This window comes from Nesoenas mayeri, assembly GCF_963082525.1.
Source record: "Nesoenas mayeri genome assembly, chromosome: 1".
Taxonomy (NCBI): domain Eukaryota; kingdom Metazoa; phylum Chordata; class Aves; order Columbiformes; family Columbidae; genus Nesoenas; species Nesoenas mayeri.
This window is the reverse complement of record NC_137541.1, coordinates 32,861,007-32,887,970: the sequence shown is the minus strand read 5'-3', so window position 1 is coordinate 32,887,970 and position 26,964 is coordinate 32,861,007. Positions and strand designations below refer to the sequence as shown.

At 38.9% G+C, this 26,964-nt stretch overlaps 1 protein-coding gene across 1 annotated transcript in view; it reads right to left on the bottom strand.

The window, feature by feature from the left end:
- The window catches only part of ANO6 (anoctamin 6), a gene marked incomplete at both ends in the record, with an annotated part of 71,684 nt that overhangs the window by 35,642 nt on the left and 9,078 nt on the right, over positions 1-26,964 (bottom strand). Inside the window, one exon of the mRNA XM_080360307.1 lies at positions 10,109-10,185. Coding sequence (XP_080216433.1) covers positions 10,109-10,185 — 77 coding nt within the window. The remainder of the gene's footprint in view (positions 1-10,108; positions 10,186-26,964) is intronic.

The following is a 26,964-nucleotide window of genomic DNA, read 5'->3' as shown; positions in this document are numbered from 1 at the left end:
TTAGTATATCCATAAGCCATTACTTAGTCCCTGGAGGGAAGTAGGATAGACTGTCATATCCATTAATAACATCTTAATGTGTTATTTCATGTGTGTAATGATACAGATGAGGGAACTTGAATTCTTGAGTAATGATTTTGTAGTCTCTTAGAGTACTCTGAAGGCACTATCACGTGTAACAACACCTCCTTTCAGGTAATATACAGCTGCAATGTTATCGAAATCATCACGTAATGAGCACTAAACTCTCAGGTACTTGGCCAAATCTATACATGGTGTTAACGAGGGCAGTATCACTGAAGTTGATACATATCAAATGTCTGAAATGGGACTCAGCATTGCATTACACATGGTAAGATCTCCAAAACTGGCAGGATTCCCATACAGAACTGCAGAGGAGCCTTGGTTTTCAGATGGCTGGGCAAGCAGGGTGGCCCAAGGATCAGGCCAGGCAAAACAACCCAGAATAATCTCTTGAACATGCTCAGTGAGATGGATTGAGAACTGGCTGAATAGCAGAGCTCAGAGGATTGTGATCAATGGTGCAGAGTCTAGTTGAAGGCCAGTAGTTAGTGGTGTTCTCCAGGGGGCAGTTCTGGGTCCAGTCTTGTTCAAACTGTTTATCAGTGACCTGAATGAGGAGACTGAGTGCACCCTCAGCAAGTTTTTTGACAATACCAAACTGCAAGGAAGGGTTGACACACCAGAAGGCTGTGCTGCTGTTCAGTGAGACCTGGACAGTCTGGACGACTAGGCAGAGAAGAACCTAATGAAATTCAACAAGAGCAAGTGTAGGCCCCTGCACTGGGGAGGAATAACCCCAGGTACCAGTACAGATTGGGGGTTTACCTGCTGGAAAGCAGCACTGCAGAGAAGGACCTGGAAGGTCTGGTCAACAACAGGTTGGCCATGAGTCAGCAATGTGCACTTGTGTCCAAGAAGGCCAGTGGTATCCTGGGGTGCACTAAGAATGTGACCAGCAGGTTGAAGGATGTTCTCCTCCCCCTCTACTCTGCCTTGGTGAGGCCACATCTGGAGTACTGCATCCAATTCTGGGCTCCCTGGTTTAAGAAGGACATGGAATTACTGGGGAGAGTCCAGTGGAGGGCTACAAAGATGATTAGGGGTCTGGAGCATCTTCCTTATGAGGAGAGACTGAGAGAGCTGGGTCTGTTCAGCCTGGAGAAGGCTGAGAGGGGATCTCATCAATGCTTATAAATACCTCAAGGGTGCATGTCAAGAGGACGGGACCAGACTCTTTTCAGTGGTGCCCGATGGTAGGATGAGGGGCAATGGGCACAGATTGAAGGACAGGAGGTTCCATCTTATTCAGATGAGGAGAAACATTTTTACTTTGAGGGTGCCAGAGCACTGGAACAGGCTGCCCAGAGAGGTTGTGGAGTCTCCTTCTCTGGAGACATCTAAAACCCATCTGGACACATTCTTGTGTGATCTGCTTAGGTGAACCTGCTTTAGCAGGTGGGTTGGACTAGATGATCTCCAGAGGTCTCTTCCAACCCAAACTATTCTGTTATTCTGAGATACGCTCTGCCTTTGAGGGCACAGAAAAGATTCCCAGATGTCTTATCTGTGAAATTTCCCTGACAGTGCAGACCAAACTCCATGAGGGATGTCAGGTCCAGTTTTGGGACCTCCTGGATGTCTGGTCCACAGAAAGGCACATGGAAATGTGGTTATGGTGTCAGAAACGCCTTACATGCAGACTGAAATGTTTGTTCCTCAACTCCAATAAAACTGAGAAGAATGCTAGTCTTCAGTCAGGAGCACCCCAGTTCCAGAGAGTATACAGTGTTTTAGGAACCACATGTGTCAGTGTTTCCAAAATAAAATTGACCAGGAGTTTTATTCTAAACCTCTCCCTGTAGACTATTTTGTTCCTGTTTATCGGCTGAGTCAAAACAGTCAACCAAGATGTGTCTCCCCGTAATTACGACAAAATTTCCATATTTTAAATAAACTCACTGAAGTTTAAACTCACTTTTTTTTTTACATTGTATGTGCAAAGGCTAGGACCTGCTGCAAAAAGCTCCTGTTAACTTAGTTGCTTCAAACAGTCTGAATAAATTCTTGGTTAGAACAGTTTTCTTTGAATCCAACTTGTGCCTAGTTTTGTGACAAACCTGACAGCAGGCAGCTGCTGACATACAGGCATATATATACATATATATATATGTATATATATACATATATATACACACACATATGCTGACATACAGCCAATATACACATACATTGTGGGCTAGTTTCACAATCTGGCCTAGGATTAAGAAACTACCTAGGCAGGCATCCAATCAACATACAACTGCACGCTGTGAATACTGTTTTAGGAAAAAAAAAATGCTTTAAACTTTCAGGTGACCCCACTAGACAACAATAACACTGAGTGTCTCCATCAGCCGAAACAAGCCATGGATGTGAATTTCTACGTTCTTGAGAGCTGGAGATGGCATTGTCCTGTCAAGCAATCAGGCTTGACCCTGGCAAGTTTTCCTCCTGCTGAGGACTAGCCATGGGTGTAAAGTGCAGCCCTGCTGTGACCATTTCCAGTCTCATTTAAAACATAATCATGATGATTTCATGTTGACTAGATTTCCCTTGGGAGGAAAGCATCAACAACAGCAGCCCCTATTAGGAGAGAGAGGGGGTGCGGGGAGGCAAGGCTAGCTCAGGACAGAGCCCAGCCCCACAGCCTTGGCTCTCCCCCGGGACCCTGGCAGGATCTGGCCCCCACTAAAATTGTTCCATGTTGCAATGCTGGAAATACAGAGCCCAAACCTTGTGATAACGAATAAGGAGGGGAAGTGTTGCTACTGCATAAAGCAGAAGGTTTTAAAATTGGGCTACTTCATCTTCCGAATCTTAGAGACAGCATTATAATAACTTCTGCTTAAAAAGACAGAGTTGAGTTGTGAAATTCAAGCACCTGAAAGTATGAAAGCAGAAATAGCTTTGAGGTTTTTTTTCACTACAGCTTTTAACTCTTTTTGCTATATGATCTGTCCACAGGATAGAAAAGAAAGAAACAGCAGACAGCAAGCAGCAGATTAAGTTTTGACCTAACAAGTTTTGCTCATAATTTGAGACTGCATAACAGTGTCTAAATAATTTTTCATTAAATGTAGTCTCCTTTAAGCTTATGAAGCCAGTATGTAACAGCAATAACTGTCTTAACTCAGTTGGCAATAACCAGATGCAAAGATTGCCTGTTAATCAATGTTCTGACTCATCAATTAACTTATATATATGTAATTTTATTCACAAGCATATACGTGTTACCATATACATACACCTTTCTATATATGTATATATCTATATCAAACTATGCATATATATAATGGAATATAGCTGAAAGATTAATCAGTACTGGACTGCATGAATCCAGGTACACAGAAGTTCATACTTATGAAGCCAACTTCTTAAGTGTAATTTCTATTGCTTTTAATCACAAGGGCATTGTTCAATTGACCTATCCATAGACACTTTATATATCGATAAAATAATAAAGAATTCACTCATTAAACCTGAATACTTAAGAGATCAAGACCTACACAAATCAATTGCAATGTAACATTAAATATTGCTCAATTAAAAGTAAGAAGTAAAATACAAAAGGGAATGTACAGTCAAGGTTCCAATAGCCATATTAACTTGGATGTTTGTTATGTCTTGTAATCCCTGCTGGATAGTTTGTAATGAAAAATCATATATTATTCAACATAATTACCAGGGGAAAAACAGAGCTGGAAACCGAAAAGACTGCTGTACTCTGAAGTTAATAATTCCTTTGAGACAATTTAAAAAAAAAGATGTAGTATTATTTGACAGTATCACAAATGTTATTATCATACAAATGCACACAAGTTTGTGTGCATAGACACATAAGTTGATGGGGCTTAAATTCCAATATATAATTTTTCTTAAGTCTCAGTAGCAAATGATAACCCAAAATAATGAACAGGCCCGTTGATACCTCTTTGTTCTGGAAGAAACAAACACGGGGTCTATTTACTGCACTATCTAATTTTCTTAGCCTCAGCATAATCACATTTTAAGCGCTGATGGAGGCAATTGGTTGTGCACTGTAATGCTATAATAATACCCTAGTGGACAGCAGGTTAATATTGATTAACACCATTAATAAACAAAAAAATATAATACATTTAGCTGTAAAATACTAATTATATTTAGCACATACTCCGCACCACTTTTGAACTCTCCAAGTGCTGTACAATCAACAGAGAGACGGGTAAATATTAGATGCTTTATTAACAGGAGGAATCTGAAGGAGGGGAGGGCCTGGCCATGGATAAAGCTTTTTAGAACACTGAGGTTACACCTACATGGACTAGCCTAGAGGCAGCACAGCCACGTTCATGTGGGTGTATCTCTGTGTTTCAGTTCAGAGCAGGGGCAGATCAGGTGGGCAACAGTGGCCCTTCACTCCATGGAACAAGACTGGAGGTGGCCTGCAGTAACAAAAAAGCCCAAAAATGTGTGTGATGCAGACACCACCTCCTCAGCACCAAATGCCTTGTTCTACAGACCCACTGCTCTGGTCCTCACTACCAGTGGATATACATACAGGTGGCAGGATCTTGCCAGAGCTGGGAAGTGCTGCACAAACACACACTGAATGTCCCTGGTCAGCCCTAAGCAGCTCTCTGCCATGTACATCCCCGTCTCACACATCTCCTCCTCATCCTCCCCAACTCTGGTCCCTCATAGCTACCTCAGCAAAAGAATAAGGAGCTTCCTGCACTCTTTGCTAATCCAGCACAAGCAGTCATCAGTAAACAACATCTGCTATCCCAGCCCCCAGGACAGAGCAGCACTTGGAGAAGGGATGAGTGGGACATGAAGACAAGCTTGCCCCTCCACACAGGGCGGCAAAAGCTGAGGTTTGGTTTCAAGTAACGACATCATAGAACTGTCCAACAGCCCCTTGACTCGGAGCTCCTCAGGAGGGAGTCTACAGTGTGCTCCTTCACAGGTACAACCAGGCCTGCCGGTATCTAAGGGGAGCTGCTGTGTGTTGCTCCTGAGACCTGTGCCTGTAGTCATGGCTACATGTGGTGCCTGCAGTGCAGGAGATGAAAGGAGATCACGCTAATGGAAACCTCCCTTCAGCAACAGTGATGCTCTGCCGGGGGAGGAAAAATGGTGGCATCACAAAGGAACCTGCCTTCACTTTTCCAGGCTTCTCTGGGTGTTATTTGTTAAACATTCAGTGGGAATAATAGTGGGAAGGGCAGCATGGAGACAAGCATGAAGGAAAATATGTGTACAGGAATTGCAGTTATTTATTGTTTACTACACCCTGAATGAGCACAGTATTGTAAGCTGATTTTTTTTAAAAAATAATAAGAGATTATGCAGGAATGACTTATCTAACTGGAAGGATAAAATAAATGCTTTATTGTGTCTGCATGAGCCTTTAGTGTGATTGTCAATAGTACCAAATGTGATCATTACTGGAGGAATAAACCACTTGTCTGCGACCTCTCATAATTTTCAGATACGATTCAAACCAGCTTCCTGCAGCATGCCAGGGAATAAATCAGCACTGGGAAACGAGAGGGCAGAGCAGAGCCTGGGTAACATCACCTCTGCTGACAGGCACCTGCAAAACCCTCCCGTCAGAGCACGGCGACAGCCTTGCGGGGGACCCGCAGGTTACACTTCAGATGTGGGCTTTACGTAGGTGAAAATTGCAGAGTGCCTGTTTAGGAGCACAGTTATTTCTCTCTGCAGACCTCTGGAAACTTCAAATCATGTAAATAAAAAGGAAACATTATATTACCAGGATATCATGAAACATAATTGTTTGTAAAGTTCTTTGAGATCGTCTAGAGAAAATGTTACTGAAATATATTAATAAAATTCTTCTTACTGGCACAGCTATGTAACAAGATCTTTTATTACTTTATGTTCTAAGTGACCAACAGAGACAACTTTCTGACATTAAGACCAACACAAGCATTTACTTCTGGAAGGTATAAGATATATATAATACATAAGATACTTCAGTAAGACATAAGTTTATATGCATACCACAAACTACTGTTGATCTGTCTCAGTTGAGCCATAAACCGGTTGTGCCTTTAACGTTTCTCCTTGTGACTCACATTTGCTAATAACAACAGAGGACTGCTCTAGTTCTGCTTTTAGCAACGAGACTATTAGCAAGCACTTAATCAGAAGAAGATTGTTTATTCTTTTCCTCAAAATGCAGAGAATTTTTTTATATGTAACAAACGGAAATAAACTGAGACTAAAGACACAGTAGAAAAATACGGGGAGTCATTACAGTCATTCATTTCTGTCAGTAGAAAGTGGTTGGTAACTGGCCAGGCATCGGGATGCCTTGTCCCCTGAGCTAAGTTTGGACCAGACACCCACTTGATTTCCTGTCTGAGCCTCACATTGCTGCTGCCTGCAGAAGAAGTTCCAGTCACTTCTGATTAGAGAGAGACCAAACAGTCTTACTTTTAAAGAAAGGTGAATATAGCACTCCACTTAAAACCTGCTTTTCAGCACTTCACTTCTTTCTTGGGATGCGGGAGCTGGGAAATTCACTCTTTCTGACTTCCCTGAAGCTTTTTCACTGCAGAAATTGTATTTGTGGGGCACCAGTAATAGACAATTCAAAGAAGTTATCCTCCCCTTCTACAGATTTTGACTTAAAAAAAAGCCCAACTTACTGTAATATCTGAACTCAAACTATCTACCTATAAAGCAGATAAGACTGCAAAATGAAACATCTGAAAGCTGGAAAAGTCTTGAATTAATGCTATCTATGTAGTCTTGTCTTCCTTGTACATGCTGTTTATGATACACAACTTAATTCCGCAACCATGTCACATTTCTATGCTCCTTGTAGTAGTTATGGAATACTCCTTATTATATTCATATTCAATGTCATTTTTGTTACATCTCATCTAAATAGCCCAAACATTTGAATTGGGAATTCCTTCTGATGATTCTTGTGGTATTCTCCTCGTAGAATCTTAGTGTTTTACAATGTTGAAAAATGAAATTTTACAAGATCCCCCAGAAGTGAAAGTAACAATATAACCCTCATTTAATGTGATCAGGAGTGAAAGTAACAATAAACCCCCCGTTTTAATGTTGATCAGATAAGGCATGTCACAACCTGTTGACTTCTCCTAAATTTGGACTTTTAGCTTTAGACATCAAGATGGTGACATCTTTCCAGAGAGCTCAGCAATTCTCTCTCTTCAAAGAGCAATGCACTCACTCTCAAGTCTGTATGTGACTACTTCAAACCAATGCAAACAAGATCACAGATGTTTCCCTTTGACACTCAGGAAATAAACAAAACCTGGATGTGACTTTTCGAGTCTTGCACAGAAACCCTATAGCAGAAGCAGGGATAAAATCCAATTATCTAGGACTACACTCAGTTTCTTTAGTCAGAATCTTTCATTTTTTTCCCTGCAATTTCCTGCCACTTTTACACATTGCTGAAGTAATGCAAACAACATCCTTACAAAGTTTGGTCTTCTTGGAGATTATTGTCCTACTCGTGTGCTGAATGAGGCAAGGCTTTTGTGGCCAGCTTAGCATGTGATCCCATAATTAGAAACAGCACCAGAAGAAGAACAAGACCATTTCTATTAGCCAATAACTTACTCAGTTTTGGCTACTCCAGAGTGACTTGCAAAATCAAATAAAATTTCCAGAATACTTCCAGCTGCAAAATTCAGACAACAGGCACAATACCTCCCTTCTATTCAATCATTTAAGTTAGGCTTCCTATTCAGTTTTAATTTCTAGCTACAATTAGCAATCATCCACTTCATGGATAGGCTCAGCAGATTGCAATTTTATCTTTCACACCTCCATCCCACTGAAACTGCCCAGTGGCTGACGAAAAAGACCTGATGTGGAAGGAGCAGAGCAGAAAAGATAAGAAGATATGCTAAAACCGAGCATAAATTACAACTGCTGGTAAACATGAGTAACCAAGAATAAAAATTGAATTTGACAGTTGATTTTCAGTAGAAATAAAAATAAATTCTACCAAGACTGCTTGGAGGAGGCTGTTCTAACCACAAGGTATATGACATTCTGGCCGATTTGATGCTATTTCACTTGACATAAATAAGTAAATTTTTTTTCATTGAACCACAAGGAGAGTCTAAGAAGGATTTTTGTAACATCCTAGTCAGGGCACATGGTTGGGAAATGAAAAGTCTTGATTACACTTCATGCTCCAAAAAATGTTTAAATTTTTTTCCAGAGACTGAAGCAGCTTCCAATGAAAAACATCCTGCCACAAATCACTGCAGTAGGGGCAGGGGAGGTGAGGGTATCCAGCTCCCAGAAGGAAACTAATTTCCTGGTGATTTGAGTATTTGTTTCCTACAGCAGAGGCAAGACCAAACCCCCCTGATCCATAATTATGATCTGTGCTTTTCCAGCTAAGCTGCTATAGCAGCTCCCCAAAGCTCTGGTGCACTTTGGTGCAATGAACACCGAATATGTTCCTTGATTTACACTGCCTTTGAAATGCCACTACAGAAACCCTTTGCCTCTTTCTTTTGTTTCTGTTTCCCATTCAGTTTGATATGAATCAAAATAGCTTTCAGTTTGGTGGCTAGGCTGAAAAATACATTATCTAAACAGCTCAAATCATAATATCTACATATAAGAAAGGGCAGGCTTAATCCACCCTCCTGAATTTGAATGCTAATTTTTCATTATATTGTATGTTCTCCTAGTTAGATAAAGAAAATGGTGTATTTCCTTAGAGATGGAGAAATCAGCAGGACCTAGAACTCCACAGTGATAACACAGACCTCCTCTATGCAAGCTATAGGGACAACCAGTAGCAGTGGTAGCAGGCTGTCATTCCTGGAGGTTATTCTAGTAGAGGGCAGTGAAAGAGACACAGGTGAGTTCAGTTATTTGTAAATAGCTGATATTTTAAATGTCAGTGCCTTGGACTGTGCCAGCTTGCAACTAGACCCAGCTCTCATTACTTGATGGCACCATTACAGTAGTTTCTTGAATGATTTCTCTATGTGAAAACTGTCATGAAGCTCCTAGGTGCTCAAAATGAATTGGTCCAATGAGCAATTCTTGACATTGGATAACCTGCTTCTTTAAGCCTGGTTCTCCTGTAACACTGATCTACTTTTAGAAGCAGTTTTAATAGAAAACAGAACCTACACACACTTAAAGACAGTGACAATAACCTCTGTCATTAGAGTAAAGAAATGCAGAACAGACTTTTTGATTTACATGGAGTTGCTCTGTAAGTTTAGGATAAGTATATAATTTTACACCTTTTTGAATCCAGCCTTATCGCTATCCTCTTGCACAATTGCGGACCACACTTGTACCATTCTAGGGGAAAAATAAAATTGAACTCAGTAGCATGCCAGTTGGGCATCAGGTTGGCAAAGCATGTACCATAGCCGGGCTTCTTGAGGCCAGCTGGCCAGTCCTTAGAGACAAATGAGATCTGAGGCTGGGGATCTTGAGCTGGAGCCAGAAACCTGTTAGCTGTAGAAAATATTAGGCAAGCTGTGGAACTTGAACTTTGGATAAAGGGAATGGATACACTCAGGTCTTTTTCCTTCTCGCCCCTTCAATCTCTGACTGGAGTAAGGAATTTCTTGTCTCCGAGCTTTCTGTAAAAACGAATCCTGAACTCACATGTTGGCCAACTAATACCTGGGTGTGTATAAATTTATAGGGCATGTGTGTTTATATGTAGGGTGTGTTCATAACTATTTATACTTATATATACACAGAGAAATCCTATACATATGTGTACAAAATTATATATACAGAGAGAAGGTGTATGTGTGTTTATCAGTTTATAGTGAATATATATTGGTCACTTTTAATTGAGTCCAGTGCCCGTGTCAATCTGCACTTTCACATCTGAGGGAATGACTTCAGGTACCTTTAGGGAAAGAGAGATACAGCAACTCAGATTCAGTAACACAGATGAACTGCATATGCTGCAAATGCAGAGGAATGCTGGTCTTCTGGAACAGCTACTGACTGTCGCATATGAGAAAAAATTACAGGTAGTCATAGTAAAAGTACCTACCCATTCAGGAGTATGAAGGTTGGGCTGATCTGGCACAGTTCCATAAGTGGGAATAATCACTTGTTTCAGTTCCAAGACTAAAAATAAATACAAAAATTTAAAATGTTTTAGCATTTTGTGCTTATTTATTTATTTATTTGATGGTTTGTAGAGAAGTCATTTTATTGCACTTATTTACTGTTTCAGAAACAGAATGTTTGTGCCTTATACTTCAGTTATAATCAGAAGGTGGCAAGAGATCAAAAGATAAATTTCACCAGGATGAGAAGCTAATGCTAGGAGAGCAACCTGATCAAGCTGCAGTGATGCAAAGTAACGCTTTGCTAGTATGTGCTACTTAGTATTTCAGAAACTCCAGCCACACTCTAGCAGCAGTTATGTTTATCTTTTAATGAATAAGGGTACCAGAACAAGCTCCACTTGCACAAATAACGCTAGCTCATGCTGACTGTATTGTCAGGCAATAAGAAATTACAGTACCAGGGAATTCTTCAGAAATCCTAGAATGGGTGCGATACCGACAGTGGTGTTGTAACATTCACTCTATAACAGGAATGATTTTCACATAATGTAAAAACACACCTACAAGTTCAATGTGTTTTGATGCCCCAGTGACTTCTCATCCATTTCCCCAATACCTGCTAAAAACCAACAACATGCAAACTGAATTGGTTTCCTAAAAATGCAGCCAAAAAAAATTATGCCTTGATGTATCTCTATGATACCATTATCAAGCACACAGGGAAAGCTCGTCACCACTGGATAATGCACAAATTAATCCTAACAAAGCTGCTGGAAATAAGTTACAAAAGCTCTGCAGTCATTGCAAGGAATTGGTTTTAGTTGCTTAACAAATTGGGTTTTAAGAAGAAGTCAGATAACAGCCTGAGGCTGAAGATAACATCAAGTGGCTAAAAGGAGAAGACCGCTTTCTGCCTGTGCATGGCAGGCAGATGGAACCCGTGCGTTATTTTCAGATCCTTAAAATAGAGAAGTGTCTTAACCTAGTCTGTCCTGCACGGACAAAAGGGGCATGGATACCAACAGTACCTAAATGTTGTCTGGAAAGGATAGCCTCAACTTATCAAAAAATACTGTAATGCTAAAAGAAAATCCCCAAACTCTAAAATAATCTAATCTATAGTTCTCTTAGAAGGATAGCTAAATATTCATTAGATCCAATGCCAGGACAAGCATAACTAAAATGCCTGTTTTGTTTTGCTTTTTTTTTTTTTTTTTCTTAAAAACTTCATTGATATCTGGCCAAATTCTCAAGAATTTTTAAGGAGGTTTGTATTTTTTTTTTTTTTTTCACTGATGATGCTCATTTATACCAGCTGAAGATATATCAAAACTCTTAGAGTATAACAAGACTGCCATTTACAAATCAACAGAATTCCCTCATGGCCCCTAAGTAGCTGAATTCTCTGGTTTAAATACTCTTTCACTGAGTTTGGTAGGGACTTGGTTCCAGATGTTGAGCTGTCAGTTTTCAGATCTCTGCTGTGGTGATATTGTGTACTCTGTGGAGCAGACAAAAGCAAGTCCATGAATTTTTCCATCAACATCGCTTCAGAAACATTTGAGTCATAACCCGAAGGTTGGCCCAGTTGAATAATCAAAGTCCGTGAGCTCTCAAAAACATTAACATATTTAGAAACATTTCCCAGCATTTAAAAACAGATCAGGAAAATGTGGGTTATTGCAGCACACAAACGCCACATGGTGAGACCATAATATGAGAACTCAGAAAACATGAGCCTGTCTCAGCAGCTACTGCAAGATTGCTGTGAAAGCACGTCATTATATTTTAATGGGTTCAACTCGAACTAGTGTGGGAAGGGCAAATACATATCCTTGATCTCAGTGTAATGGGCATCACCCGACATTCCTTAGGGCATTCTTTATTCTCTGTCTGGGCACAAAGATATCCAGATACAAAGTGCTTCTGAAAACCCACAGAAGAGGGAATGTTTCTGCCCGCATATAATGGGCAGGATGAAGAAGAAATATAAGCATCTTGCTTTGAAATATAAACATCTACTCTGGAACTCTGTGTGTCATTACACAAAACAAGCAGATGTGGGCACAGAAACATCAATTGTAGATGCTTATGTTCTAATATTCAGCTAAATAAAGCAAAGAAGGTGTAAGGAAACAAAGAAATCTACTTCATTTGTGCTGGCATCCTCTGATTTGAATTGACCCATACATCAACTTCTATCTTCATGCAATCCGGGCAACATATGCTTTTGTCAGAACATTTTATCTAATTTCTTTGAATTGTAGTAATAGATTTTGCATTCCTGTTCAGTGATACCAGTTGGTCTTTGATCTAGACCTTACAAAAGATGTTGTTGCGAAAATTTTAAGTACTCTATCTGTGCATGTTACTTTACAAGAACATCTCAGTGGTATCTGGGCTGCTACTATACCAGTAGTATACCCAGCTGCCTGGGGATCATTCTGCAATCCAGGACACTGAATTGCACTGTCAGTATTTCACAACTTACTTCAAATATGCCTATATGAAAGTACTGAGAAGTCTATGTTAATCCTATGCTGCTTCTTTATAGCCTGTGCACATCCCATACTTTGGGCCAGGCCATGGGAGATGAATCCTGCTGTTGATTCTACCAGTGATTTGTTTTAGGAGCTTTCTCTATGGCTTTGCTTTCTCACAGGTCAGACAGTATTTATTTCTGGATTGAATAAAGGTCCTAAAATTCCTTGAGAGCCAATGTAAAATGTCTGTTCTGTCCATTAGTTAATTGACATTGACAGTGAATGGGTTTGGAAGTTCAATGACTTTCTCATTGAAAAATTCAATTTTTAAAGGCTTTCATGAACATTACTGCTAACAATTTCTACATATTGCTATGGCAGAGGTGAGAGGTTACAGCACACTCATAGGCATGGAAGATGCTTTTCCTTTGAAATAAATATAAAGAAGAATTAAACCTTTCACTGGAGTCTATTAGGAGCTGCCCAAAGCACAGGCAGTAGGGATGAAACACTCTGTTTTAGACTGTAAATTAAGAGGCCTGAGAATGGAAAAGAAGCAGTACCCAGAAGTGAAAACAACAATGCTGTCCAAAAAAAATTAATGACAAGAAAACCACAAAGATCTTGGATAAGATGATGTTTGAAAAGATCACTGAGGCTTGGCTGTATAAGCAAGGACAGTGCCAAGCATCCCTGAAGTTGCCAAACTTTTTATGCCAAAGAAATTCTTGGCTATCATCGATTTATTCTCTAATGGAAACAATCAAAGGTGAAAAAGGGCAGCAGCACTCTTTAAGCTTGTAAATCACCTACATAAGTCAAACTAATAGACACAGAACTGTTCTGAGAAGCCAAAAAGGTTTTACAACACCAAACTAATAGTACCCAGTACTTCACTTCCCTCAACAAACCTGTGAGACATTGCAAAGGACAAGATCTCAGTCCTGGCACTGAACACAGTACCTCATGAGAAATTACGAGTGTAAAGCTGGGAAGCGATGTCTGGGATCATCCAGGTCCCCAGGTGTTCCTTCTTTGCTATAGGGATCATATCACCTCTCACTTCTTCTGGAATATTATGGAAGAGCACTGACTGTCTGTCACAGAAGTTTTAAAAAATGTAAGTCCCAAATTCTGTTTACAGGGTAAAAATAAATTAATAGAACATTGTGTTCTCCGAAGTACAGAACTGATGTGCTCAAGAATATCTGCTCAGCCCCTCGGTAGGATTTGCCTGCTGCACAGCGAGGGTCCTCCATGAGCAGAGAAGTTTACAGTAAGGTTACAGAAAACCAGCTGTTGCTAAACTGGAATGCAGTGCTAGGGCACATCAACTTATCTGCATTACCCAGCTGTGGGCACAACGTTGTCCCACAGCAAATGCAAGTGGAAAGCATGGGAGGAAAGAGTAGCAGATATTTACTGCAGGAGAAAACTGAATAGACGGCGTATTTCAAACCCACACTGTAGCTTAGCTCACAGCACTGCCCTTGTGCAGCTGTGCTTGAAACATCAACCTTCACTGAGTATAAAAATGTAAAACCATAGACACATTTAGGCCTTTTGCACCCAAATAGATTGCAAAGAAAATTAATATAATAAAAAAATTCTCTTACTGGAAAACATCACGAAATATTTGCATGAAATTTTTATCAGAATAGGCACATTCCCTGAAATGTTTGTTTGACAGTTCTGTCATCACATAAGAACAGAAAAAGTAGTCATTAGTAAAATCTATCTGTCCTAATGAAAGTAAAATAAAAAGATAATATCAGTTTGTCATCATGAGGCTCACAGAACCGGATGGAGTGAGGTTGTTCCCATCTACTGGGAAAAACGAGAAGACTCAAAGATGGTGGGTTTTGCCTTCCTAAGTAAAAGCTATTCTGCACCATACACCTCCCCAGAAAACAGAGCAACATTGTGGTAGTATCTCCCCATCTTGGCAGGCTGCATTCGTGCTAGCAGAAGATCAGTTTTGTGATAACATAACTCACAGCACCCAAGAGGCAACCAAGCAAAAATCCCCACCTCAAAGGTACTACCTCAAAAGCCATGGGAAGGCATGAGGTAAAATACTGGATGTCAACTGAGTCCTGGAACAAATGAAAACTACTCTGAATCAAATCAGATTACTTTCATCTTATTTCATTAAAATTAAGAAACTACTATTGTCTGCAATAAAACTAATGTTTCAGAGAGATTCATCTTCTCAAAAGGGACGAGTATTGACACATCCAAGACAGGGTACCATGTGAAGAAATGGCAATCACTGCATCGAAACTGTGGAAATAATAATGATAGGAGAGCACCATTAGCAGGTTAATCAGCCTAAAGATCCAGCGTCATCCCTGAGTGCCAGCTGGGAACAGCAGTAAAGCCACTGTCCTGAAAGGGACTTGATGTAGATGGCAGCTTCCTTAAGAATGTCCAGCTTTTCATGTCTTGGTCCAAAAATAACAAAATTATGGTACTAAAGTATATGAATCTCTCCTGGCCTTTGGGGAGAGAAGAGGGGAAAGACGGAGACAAATTTATGCCATGTTGTTCATGTTGTTTTAAACAGCCCAGATCATAAAAAATACAGAGAACTGACAATACAAAGGAGTTTCCCTACTGAGCAAAGATTTTGCTTTCCCAAGTCTCAGCACTTGCCCAGAAAGAGAAGATATTGTTATAAACATGACTACAAGCTCTGGGACTAAGAACAAAGAAAACTTTGAACATATGCTATTTAGACTAGAAAAAACAACTACTTCCATTCCTATTAATTTATATCAGATTTTATATGTTACTATATTAATTATATACATGTATAAAATCAATATCTATTAAGACATTAATTATATAAGTATACACATTTTTTTAAAAAAGTCTAATATTTACTACTAAAAAAGCCTATAAGAACAGATCATAACCCGTTTAAAGGTCTGATCATAGAACAAATATTTTTTCAGTTAAAAGTAAACTATTGAAGCCATATATGATACTTGCTGAAATTTGAAACAAAGTAAAACCATTGCACAAGTTGAATTTTTCTGGAAACATAAACTGCTGGGCTGATGTACTATTTTTTGAATGCCATAATCTCTTTTGCTGGTGCAGAATATTTCTTTATCATAGTTTATTTCATATGTTCAATTCATTGTATAGGAGTATGCTTAGAGTTAAGAAACTATTTAGAAGCTGAAAAAGCTAGAATATGCATTTTCCCTTTCAAATCTATGAATCAAAGAAAAAAAGAGACAATGAGATCTGTAGCTCTAAATCAAAATTAATTAAATGCCACTAACTGCCTTGAACTACTTCTTTTGTTAAAAAATTCAGTTTAAATGAAAAATATCCTTAGTGGTCTTGATCCTTATATATCAAGCCACATACAAAATAGTTTTGTTTAATCATCTAAAGTATTTAAAAGAAAAATAAAAAACATCAAGGGCTCCTTATCTAGGTTGGTATGTTAACCTAATTTCTTTCACTTCACAGAGCAAATGAATAAAGCCAAAGAGTTAAGAAAAGAATGTCTTAGGTTAACCTTCCAAAATATAGGTCTAATCTTTTTACCCTGCTCCTTGCTAGGTGGAGACATTATTATCGAGATATTATTGCTATTTACAAGTCTGCCTGGGTTGAAGGGACTTTTCCAGACTAGCTCTTCCCTGGAATACATCTTTTCTCCACTCATATGAGGGAAGCTGTTACCATCACAAATTATCAATAGTTTCACCTCATTCTGCCAGAATACTATTGGCTTGCACTTAGTAGCATTCATTCTTTTAAGTTCAGTTATTTGACTGGAATGTGTTTAAATCAGTTTTATTTCATACCTGTAGACCTTATTTGAAGAATACTTACTACTAAACCACATACTCTTCACTTTCTGAAAAATCATGTATTTGAAGTGAAATAGAATTATTTTTATAACAAACTATATGATTCCTATTATTTATAGTTGATAAAAGATCTCTACAGCTGCCTACCATGTGAAAGTCTTTTTCTCTTCGTATGGTCACCTGCAGTCTTACAGCACATGAGAAAACTGGTAACAATTAGTAATGCCAAAATGGCTTTCCAAGCTGTCAATAAATAAATTACATTCCTTGTGCACTCACACAGAGTAGATCTGCAGTTATCATCAACCCAAAGCCTAAACTATGCCACATGATAAGAAAAACATTGATTTTCATTTAGGATGACTAAGCACACCCAATATGAAGCTATAGACACTATTGGATCACAAAGGAAGTGAAATGGCTGCCTTGGAAGATGATTCTTTCTTGTTTGGAAGACTATTTTTTCATTAAATTATCTTCTCTTTCAGCTGTGCAAACAAAGGATTCGGAACATGTGGTATGACTTTCAAAAATAAATACTCTTTCATGACTAACTCTAAACAGGAAAACATTCAGTTGGGAATACAATACAGAATATTGTTAGTCCAACACCCCATGTCCTGAAACAGCCAGCTCAGAGTTGGGGTAGCTCACCAAAAATAATAAAGTAATTAGCAGGCAGTTATAGAACAAGAAATTAGACTTGGTGGAAAGCACTCTGCTGATAGCAGTGCCTAAATATTTAAGAGGCACTGAGTTGGAAAGTTTAAGGGACTCAGTAACTAAATTGTCAAGCAGTTCTTATGTGTTCAGAGCTGAAAGTGGGACACTTGCCCAAAACCCATGGCAAAAATTCTAAATCATTTCAATGAGACCTGGACAAGCCCCAGCTTCAGTTGTGAAAATAAACACTGGGCTAATGACTTTTTGGTTACAATTCTGTGAATCTAGAGAAATTTGCTGAAATGCAAACACTGGCTCCCGGTTTTCACCGCTGCAACGCACACCAGAACCAACCTGTCTGCATCAGACACCAGTTGACCGTAAATCACTGCAGAAATTCAGTTGCTAATTAGGCTATTACAAGTGCTTTTTCTGAAGCTAAACAATTTACCCACCTTCAGCTGAAATGGCTGTCAGAAAGAACTATTTTGGTTCTCTTCTGTCAATAGGCCATATATAGAGACAATTTTTGGTTTTAGAATGTATTAACATGCCTACATGGTATAATTTTAAACAGTATTTGGTATGGTTATTGCTTGTACACTAAATGCATACATGTCAAACAGCTAGCTAGATTTGTCAGAGTATGAAATAATGGAATAAACTGATTAAGCCAGAAGGCTTCAGACTGATAATATTTTCAGGCATTAATTGCAGGTTGAAATATGGGCTTCAATCATTCTCTCTTCTCCACATACACTTTCTTATAATCTATTAAGTAATTTAAGTATATTAAAATGATGCAACAAATGGGCCTTCTTAAACTTTTCAATTAAGGGCTGCTTTAATGATATACGGAATCAGGTAGAAAACTGCTCTAATGTTGACTGTCAAATGAGTATGTTTCATGATTGATCAAATTATGTCACATAGTCATATATACTTTATTTCTTGAATTTTTAACAATAGTGCAAATATTGTCATTCCTGCTGCCAAAAATGCAAGTTCTTACTTTCTATGGTTAAGAAAAATAACTGCTTCAGTTACATTAAGAACATAAGACATAAGGGATCAGATGGGTCACTGAATCCAGCACAAAGTTATAGACAACTTTGTTTTTTAGCTTTGTTAGTAGGAACTGAGAGAAAATGTTCTTTACTTGGAATAATCTGTTTAAGTCTGAAAAGGGGATCAAGAAGAACAGGCTGCTGTTTTCCTCTTGCAGTGCATAAAATCCAGGTGGCAGAGGATGAAATCCACTAATTCCAAAAACCCAAAGGGCTCTAGGACAGATTTGCAGAAGGTGTTAGGCATATAAAGTTATAAATTCCTGCTGCGGTATTTAAAAGAGTCCAAGCAGATTGACAGTTTTAATGCTAAACTATATCAAAGGCACTGTATGGTACTTAGTGACCAGAATTAATCCATCAATTTCATTAACTACAGTTAATGTTTCTCTTGCTTAATAAAATAAACACAAATTGTTTTATAGATGCACTTTCTTCTTAATTATACAACATATTTAAGCTAACTAATAAACAAGTTTGCATGTTGTTTTTCTCTATGGTTAATTGCTTACCAATATGATGCATCTAAATACAAGTTCAGAGTAAGTAGTTATTATCTAGTAGATAAGCCATTTAACAACAAGAAGTTAAAAATCAGAGCAAGTACACATCAAGCTATATACCTGCTCAAATTCATTAATGTCTATGGAATTAAAGAGGGGATGTAGACATCTAAAACAGGATTTGAGTCACCAAAACATTCAGGTCCAGAAGTACAAAGGCTATACAGGTTATTACTTATTATCACCTGTAAATTAAATCTCTAACTTCAATCATTTCACTTTGGTTAATACTGCTCTACATGGTAGAATCTGAGAACCTGATTTTCAGGGCTCTTCAAAATAATAGAAATTTATAGCCAAATGTGGAAAGTGAGCAGATCAATAAGACTCTAAATTCACACTCACAAACATTGAAATAGTGCTGGTTCAAGAGTCTCTGTTATCAGTGATGCTTATATGAAAGAAGACAAAGTAAGGGATTGGATCCTTGTCTTCCCATTCCAGAAGTGGTTCTTACTACACAAAAGATAACAGGTACATGGTGGTACCATTTGATCTAGCACAGGAGGTGCTGGTGGATTTTGAAGCAAGGGATGTAATTTTTCATTATAAAGCGCAAATTGTTTTTCTTTCTTCTTCAGGACCCCACCTTCTTTTGCACACAAGATGCAATGAGGATGACTCCAGATTTGGCCAAGGAAGAGAACTTGTGTGTCTACACCTTTAACTTGTTTTTGCAAAAGATGGATAGGATACAGAGACTGTAGGGAGATCAAAAGGAATAAAGATTATCTGACTGTCAAAGAATTTGTGGGCAGCCCTGGAGAAGTAGCCTATGTCCCAGCTTTGGGATCATGTGATGGCGAGCAAGCTACTTGAACAAAGTCTTGCCCATCTTTCCATGTCAGAGTTTTCAAGCTCACTGCCCAGGGTGTTGCAGCCAGGAAGCTCAGCACTTTTACATTCATCATCAAGTTAGCTGCAGGAGTATGGTGCAGTACTTTGAACAGCAAGATTGGGAAATACTCTTCTTTCTGAAAAATCAGTGCCAAGGCTTTTTTGATTGATGAATATTTTTTGGACAACCTTGTGTGAAACACAGAGAGTTTATCAGGGATAAACCCAGAACGGTGTTAATACCTGATTGTACAAAAGTGCTTGAAATGAATTATTTTCTTGTGGCCCTGCAGTAGACATGTCCTAGGGAGACCTACTGGTGGGATGCATGTCTCTCTGTTTAATATCTTGTCTTTGCACAGCCCATTCAGAAGCATTTTGCATTCCCCACATCTTATCACTTCAGCTGCCTTCATCCTTATCATGGGGGTTTGGATCCCTGAAGCTCCAGCTCTCCCTAAAAAGGGAGTTAGGCAACCCAACCCTGGCATCGCTGCCAGATATGGTCAGAGCACCGTAGAAACACAGAGGGGGAAAGGAATGAAGATGTATGCAGTGCAAGGCTCGGATAATTTGAGTTAAACAAGGCTTAGGCCCGTGCTCTTAATGAGGAAGATAAAAAGAAATCTGCAGTTACTACCAGTCTACTGAATGAGGCAGTGGATTTAAGAGAAAAAAAGAACAGTATGATTGTGTAATTAAAAACTGTAACATGCATGCAAACAAATGGCAGAAAAATTGAAGTTGCCTAGGCAACATTAATGCTGACATTACCCAACTTCTAAGTGCTTGACTTCACAACCTTAATGTTAACATTTTTTAGACATAATATATAATTAGCCATAGCCAATTAGGCATGCTATGACTCCTGTTGGTAACCAGTAATATTTACATTTAAATACAGAAAATTATTACTGTTGGCTATACTGTATTATTTAATTATACAGTCAGTTTAGAAATGAAATTATATCTGAAGCATTTGAGAGATTCCCTAGAGCAGAAGTGATAGAACAATTATTACTGCAATTTGGCATAAGGAAACTTTGTTGAAAGTCTAGAATTTCACCCCATCAGACAATTTGATTAGTGTCCATGTATAGGAGCACTCTGCACTGCTGATGAGTAATTTCAAAATGCACTGTAAGAAAAGTAATCATAATAACCACAGACACTTTTCCTTAGCAATTTGAGTATTAAATTTATTAAGTTTTAAAAGTCAGTTCAGAATAATGTAATTAGTGTAAATTCAGTACCATGATGGAAAAAAAATCCCAGTGTGTTTGAGCTTATTACAATCACTATGAATAAAAAGTTCTGTTTACTGCTGACAATTCAATTCGTGATGCCCAGCAACTACAGTTAAGCAAGGTCTGAGAGCTTCATGCCAAACAGCTGAGGCTTTGAAGACACAGAGGTTTCTAAATTAATTTCTGGGAAAAGAGACATTAACAAGAGGATGTGTGTGTGCATGCAGCTTTCTAGTAATAGTAATGTGGGCAGACTGATGGAAAGTAAGAATATACTCTCTCTGCCTGGCACTGAAAAGTCCACTATACAAGGGAAAAACCAGATGCATGTGAAAATACCATCTCAAGAAACGTATACACAAACATATTTTGAAAACATGAAGGCAATAAAACCAAACTCCTGAGTAATCAAAAGCATTTTTCCCTGGACTCTGAGAACCTGGAAGCAGAAGGAGGTAAGATCTCAATGGTCATTACAGTCTGCTTACAAGACAAGGATGTTAAAATGCAGTGGAGTTCTTTGGAGAGAGATTGCTGTTCTGAAGGTCCTGGTCATTTCAGTCACTGGTAAAGAGCCTCCAGCTTTAGGTGACATGAATGCACAGATCAGGCATTGCACATTTACGAGACCAAGCCCTGAGCTTAGGCAGGGTTGGTAATGCTATCAGCTTTACCAGGTAAAGCCACCATCATACTGCATCTTTGGCTGCAAACACCCTCCTGTTGGGATGTGTGATCTATCATCTGGCTAGTGAGCCTGATTTGTAGCTTGTCCTTTCTAACAGATGCAAGAAGGAAACACTACTTGCCTGCAGTCATTGAGCTGCAGGGCTTAGTGCTAGCTCCTGGCTTTTGTCCTTGGACATATTGCTTGCTCCCAGTCCTCAACTTTGTGTTATAATGGAGTGTTTGGCCTATAGCTTGCCCTCTGTCCATGTTCTTTCCTTGCCTTGGACTATAAGGCTGTTCACTGTTTCTGCACAAGGTCAGTGATTTTTAAGAAGCAGAGTGTGCGTGCAGCCAAAGAGGAACATGGGTACATAAGAACAGGAGAATGTGCCTGTGGATCATCTCAGTGGTCCACCTAGCCCAGCCTCCTGTCCCCAGGAGTGACCAGTGGTGCTCTGGGCCAAAAGCATCATTCAATGCTCTGAAGTGTAAGACATGTAGGCAGCGAAGGTCTCACAGTATAAAATTAGACAGAAGCAATATATTATTGGTTTAGATCATCTTGTAAGTGTATCTACTTTCTCTATACTGTTGTTTTGTTTCGTATTTTGTTTCAGTTTTTTTAGGTCTAACTGTATTTATAAACCAAAACTCACAGTGACATTATATTTAGAGCTCTAAGTTTAAATGCAAACTCAATTTTGGCGGGATTTAGCACTCAGCCCTTCTAACTGGTTATTCATTTTCTTGAAAGTTCTTAGAGTAACAGGTTCACGGGCTTGTTGCAGCACACGAATCAATCTCAGTATCTTCTAGAACAGTGCAAACATTTCATTCTGCTTTCCCTTCACGTGGTGGAGATGGAACAGAGAAGGAGGAGGAGAAGTGAGCTTCAGGAGAAGCAAACACCAAAAACTCACAGCAAGGAGGTGACAGTGTTTTTTGTGCCAGCCACTCTGTAACACACACTGAGAGGACTACGGGGCAGACCATTTCTGGTGGCCTCCTCTCTGAGCTCTCTGCAAGAGGCATGACCCAACCTTTAATGAAAACCAAAAATATCACACACTTGAGGAACATTTGAGGTGGGACAGCTAAACTCCAAGACATATTTTTGTGCTTAGAATGACCAATTATTTCAATAGAAATGTACTTTCTAAAAATCAGGGTTATACCTTTGAGACTGAAATCTTTAGCTGAAATTTGCCTTGCCTGATTTCTTACTGTCCCATATCAAGGTGACGTATTAGAGAAGTATCCATAGATATGAAAAACCCCACAATTAGAAAAGTACTGTCACTTTCATTTCTCTTGTATCATGAAATGAAGCAAAAATGTTCAGCTGAATAAAAAATGGAAAATTCTGCTCATACACTTTCACGGACAAAGAGAAAAAGGGCAGTGCTGATTCCAAGGAACACGTGTAATTCAACATTTCAACCTCCCTGAAAGTAAACTTTGCTCACTAAACTCCAAGGATTTTTTTTTTTTTATATCAAATATACATTTTCTCATTTCCATAGACTTCAGTTCCCTACATTAGCACAGTTAGAAAGCTGCCTGATCATGTAAAAGAAGAGCTTTAAAATCTTACTTATTGTCATATTTTTGACCTGCATTCTATGTAGACAAAACCTTAAAGGTTGTAAGTACTCACTGTACCGGTCCTCTGCTGCACATAACACTGATGGGATATGTTCATGCTTCACTTTCACAGCTGGGATTTCAATATTCACCTTTCCTGTAGCCACAGACTTTGGTTTAGGTTAGCATCTGCTAAGTGGAGCAATACTGAAACATGAAACCATGAATGACTCCTCTGTCCCTGTTTGCTTCAGGTTGGCACTTTGGCTGTGCAGTCTGGACCCTCAGAGCACCTTCTGTCACTTCTGAGTGACATTTCTCTTCTGTATGAGACAGATCTGCTCTTATTGAGACAAACTTCTGACTCTGAATGCCAAAAGAATCACTAGTCCTAAAGGTGACACAATAAAACAGAAAAGAAAATAGCGAAAGATATGAAAAAGAATGGAAAGATTAATCCTGAAAGCAGTTAGGATTTCTCTGGAGTTTATTTTTGTGTGCAAGTTGTTCCTAAGGAACATCTTGTTGAGGCGAATGGTCAGTGGGTTTGTTCAGTGAACTGTATGCAGTGAGAGAAGCAGAAATTCCTCTGATGGACACATTCGCTCTTATCTTAGATTGCAGGATAAACACCTGTCCCCAAAACATTTAATTAAACTCTTCTCCATTCAGAGGAAACAAACAAAAAGAAAGACAAGGATACACCATCCACAACTGATAAATGAAGAACGATTGTTTAGACAGATATTTATGCTTCCATCCTCAGTAGTTCTGGAAAATAAATCACTGAAAAAACCCACCCTGAACAGTAATATACAGTCTCTGGGGGCTGAGGCTGCAACATCTACATACTTAAATAACTTCATGGGTGTTGACGATTCCACTTAACTCAAAAGGATTGTTCTCATGCTTGTGTCATGTCTGGCTTGTAAGATGTCCCTACATGGACTGGTGTGCAGAGAAAAGCAGCAGCCTGATACCTTAGAAGTTTATGTTGTGTGAGGACTATAGGAGTGAGCTGCAGGTAATCCTGTAAAAATTAGGATTCCTACCATTCCCACTTTGAGGAGGAGAGGAGTACATGAAATTGTGGCGATGTAACAGCTATCAGAAGTACCACACTACGTGGGTCCAAACATCATAAAACGTAATTGGCTTTACGTGTTTTCTTTCTCTGAGAAATTTCAGAGGAATTGTGAGTCTTGACTTAAATAATCTCTGTTAAACCACAATATTGCTGATACTTTAAGAGTTTCAAAGGATAAAACTGAGAAGCAGCACAAGCTGTTTATAATTCTTATGTAATCTCACTACCTTCCCTGTCCAGATCGTGTGCATGCCCAGAACCTGGACTAACAAATGCATATCTCTGAAGGCTGGTTTGTTGCAGGGCTGTGACCTAACGCTTTGGTGGGGAGTGTAGAATTAACCCTCTGGTGAAGAGTATGATAAACTGGTTTTATTACCTTCTCCAGAGCTTAAGAACATCATTGCACAAATGTACCTGGACTTCTGCCAGTCCCTGACTCCCTTCTTGAATCTGAAGGGGTTTTCTTCATTGCTTAAAATAATGTGAGGGGTTTTTTTTTCTTCATCCCAGAGCAACTAACCCAAATTAGCTGTCATTGGGCAGGAAACAAACAGAAGACAAGCCACTTTTGCTTTCACTATGAGAGACTTACCAAGAACAACCCCAAGCATACTGTCAAAATTACTGCCCAGTTATTTGGGGAACGAGTGTACCCTGCCTTCAGGAGGGCAGCCCATGCGCAGCACTTGCCCCAAGCTACAAGCAGCTTTTTCAGCATCCAAGCTGGTCCCATGGTGTTCCTCACCAATGCCAAGTCCAGGCAGCTGTGGAGCCTTTTACTGGGAACCGAAATGATTAACTAAATCATAATTGCAGATCACTCTTTGGTTAGATTTCAATGCCTATGGATCAATGAGCTATCTAATTAGAAATCTTAAGTTTGAAATATGTTTATAAAATTATACCCATTGCTATTAAATTTACATGTCTCGAAGGAGATATATCTGAATTTCTGTAATCAGTTTCTCAGCATGTTTGCTTTAAAGTATTTCCTACACTCAGCTGTTACACAGTCTGTTTACAGGAGGGTCCCCAAAAGATACTTTTATTTACTTGACTATGAACATATTAAGTTTAAAGTCAAAACCTACAGGCATTTTTGAGCTACTTGGTGTGTGTAGGTGCAAAATTCTTACATGTCTGTAAGAATTCCTAGTGTTGGACTCAGAGTTTAGAAATAAACTGTATACTTTTGTTTCCTAATCAGCAAATACTTCGTAGTTTTTGCAACTGAAGGACTCTTCAGATTTCTCTCGTAACAGCTGCAGCTTAATAACCAGCTTCTACCTAAAACCACCTTCTTCTGTGCATAAAAGGTTTAAAAGAGAGCTTGGCTCTTCTTGTAAACACCAATAAACTTACAAAAACATCTGGACCTCTATTTGGCCCAGACTGCATTGCCCTCAAAGCTTTTTTTCTCCTAATTTTGTTAACACCAAGGAACAAGTTTAAAAAAATATTAAAAATCCATCCTTGACTCATTTATTCTTCAGGTCTTGTTGATTTTTAATTTTTTTTAACAATACATTACATGTTTAAGTCTTACCAAACATTGTAGAATTTTTTTCTGGGCTGTTTGTCTTAAGGACAGCAATCAGTTTATAGATTAAACTGTGCTTTTATGCGAATTTCTTCTTGTCTTTTATAGACAGCAGAATAATTGAATGAATTTAATTATTTTCCCTACAATAAATCAGTATATACAGAGATGATGAAAGATTTAATAAAGATATTTCCTCCATTAGGGACTAGTTCTGCATTCCCTACTATGAATAGCATTTACAAAAATAATGCTATTCCCACTCTAGTCAAAAGGACTTCTCACAAGGGTAACGTGTGCACTGTTCGACCTCATCCTTGTTCATTAATGCCTATAAAAACTCCATTAGACTACTTAAGGAAAAAACACATAGAAAGAGAACATTAATAATTTTATTAATATTGTACACAAACTAATAAAACTCTCTGGCAATGCTAGAGCCCTCTGGATCATCATCTCAGTCTTGTTTCATCGAATGTTATTATCTCTAACTGCAGCGCCAAACCTAGAGCAGTGCAAATTTTTTGCAAATAATTAATGGTATAAAGATAGCAATTTTTCTCCTGCTGGACAGATTACCTATTAATACATTCTGATTTTTTACTATATATTAAAAATGTGTATGAAAACACCACAAATGAATTACTTTAATTGACTGCACCTACAGTTATATCACCTTAGTCCCTTGCTGTAGCTTATTTTCCTGATGAACTGACTTGGAATAATCTTTATGCCACTGCTTATGAGTTCCTGACCAGGTAGGTAGGTGAACAGCTGCGCTGGTTGGCATTACCCTTATGAACTCTGTCAAGAGTTCTTCCTCTTTCCCTTTTACTTTCTTTCTCAGTCTGTACCCAGGTCTCAGTGGATGTTTTGCCTTTACTTCCAACTCCTTACCCTTTCCATCTCTTCAACACTTCTTCTTTTACCAGACCCTTCAGTCAAGACCCCAGTCTGTGCTACAGGAGTCTCTCCACTGATCTAAGTTTTTGTTTTTGCTGCTTATCTCAAGCTCCCTCCCCTGACAGCAACAGATCTCAGCTTCTCCACAGGCAGGACGTGGCTCTTCTTCAACTCCTCTGCCGTGCCAGATCACAGCAGCATGTCCTTGGATTACTAATATCACTTCCCAGCATCTTTAGAAGAGTTGCTACATCAACAACATTTTATAATTGTCTCTCATATTTTCCATCCCGATCTGCAATCCAGATGACATTTTCTACTTAAATATTCCTCCCACAAAGGCACGAAAGAACCC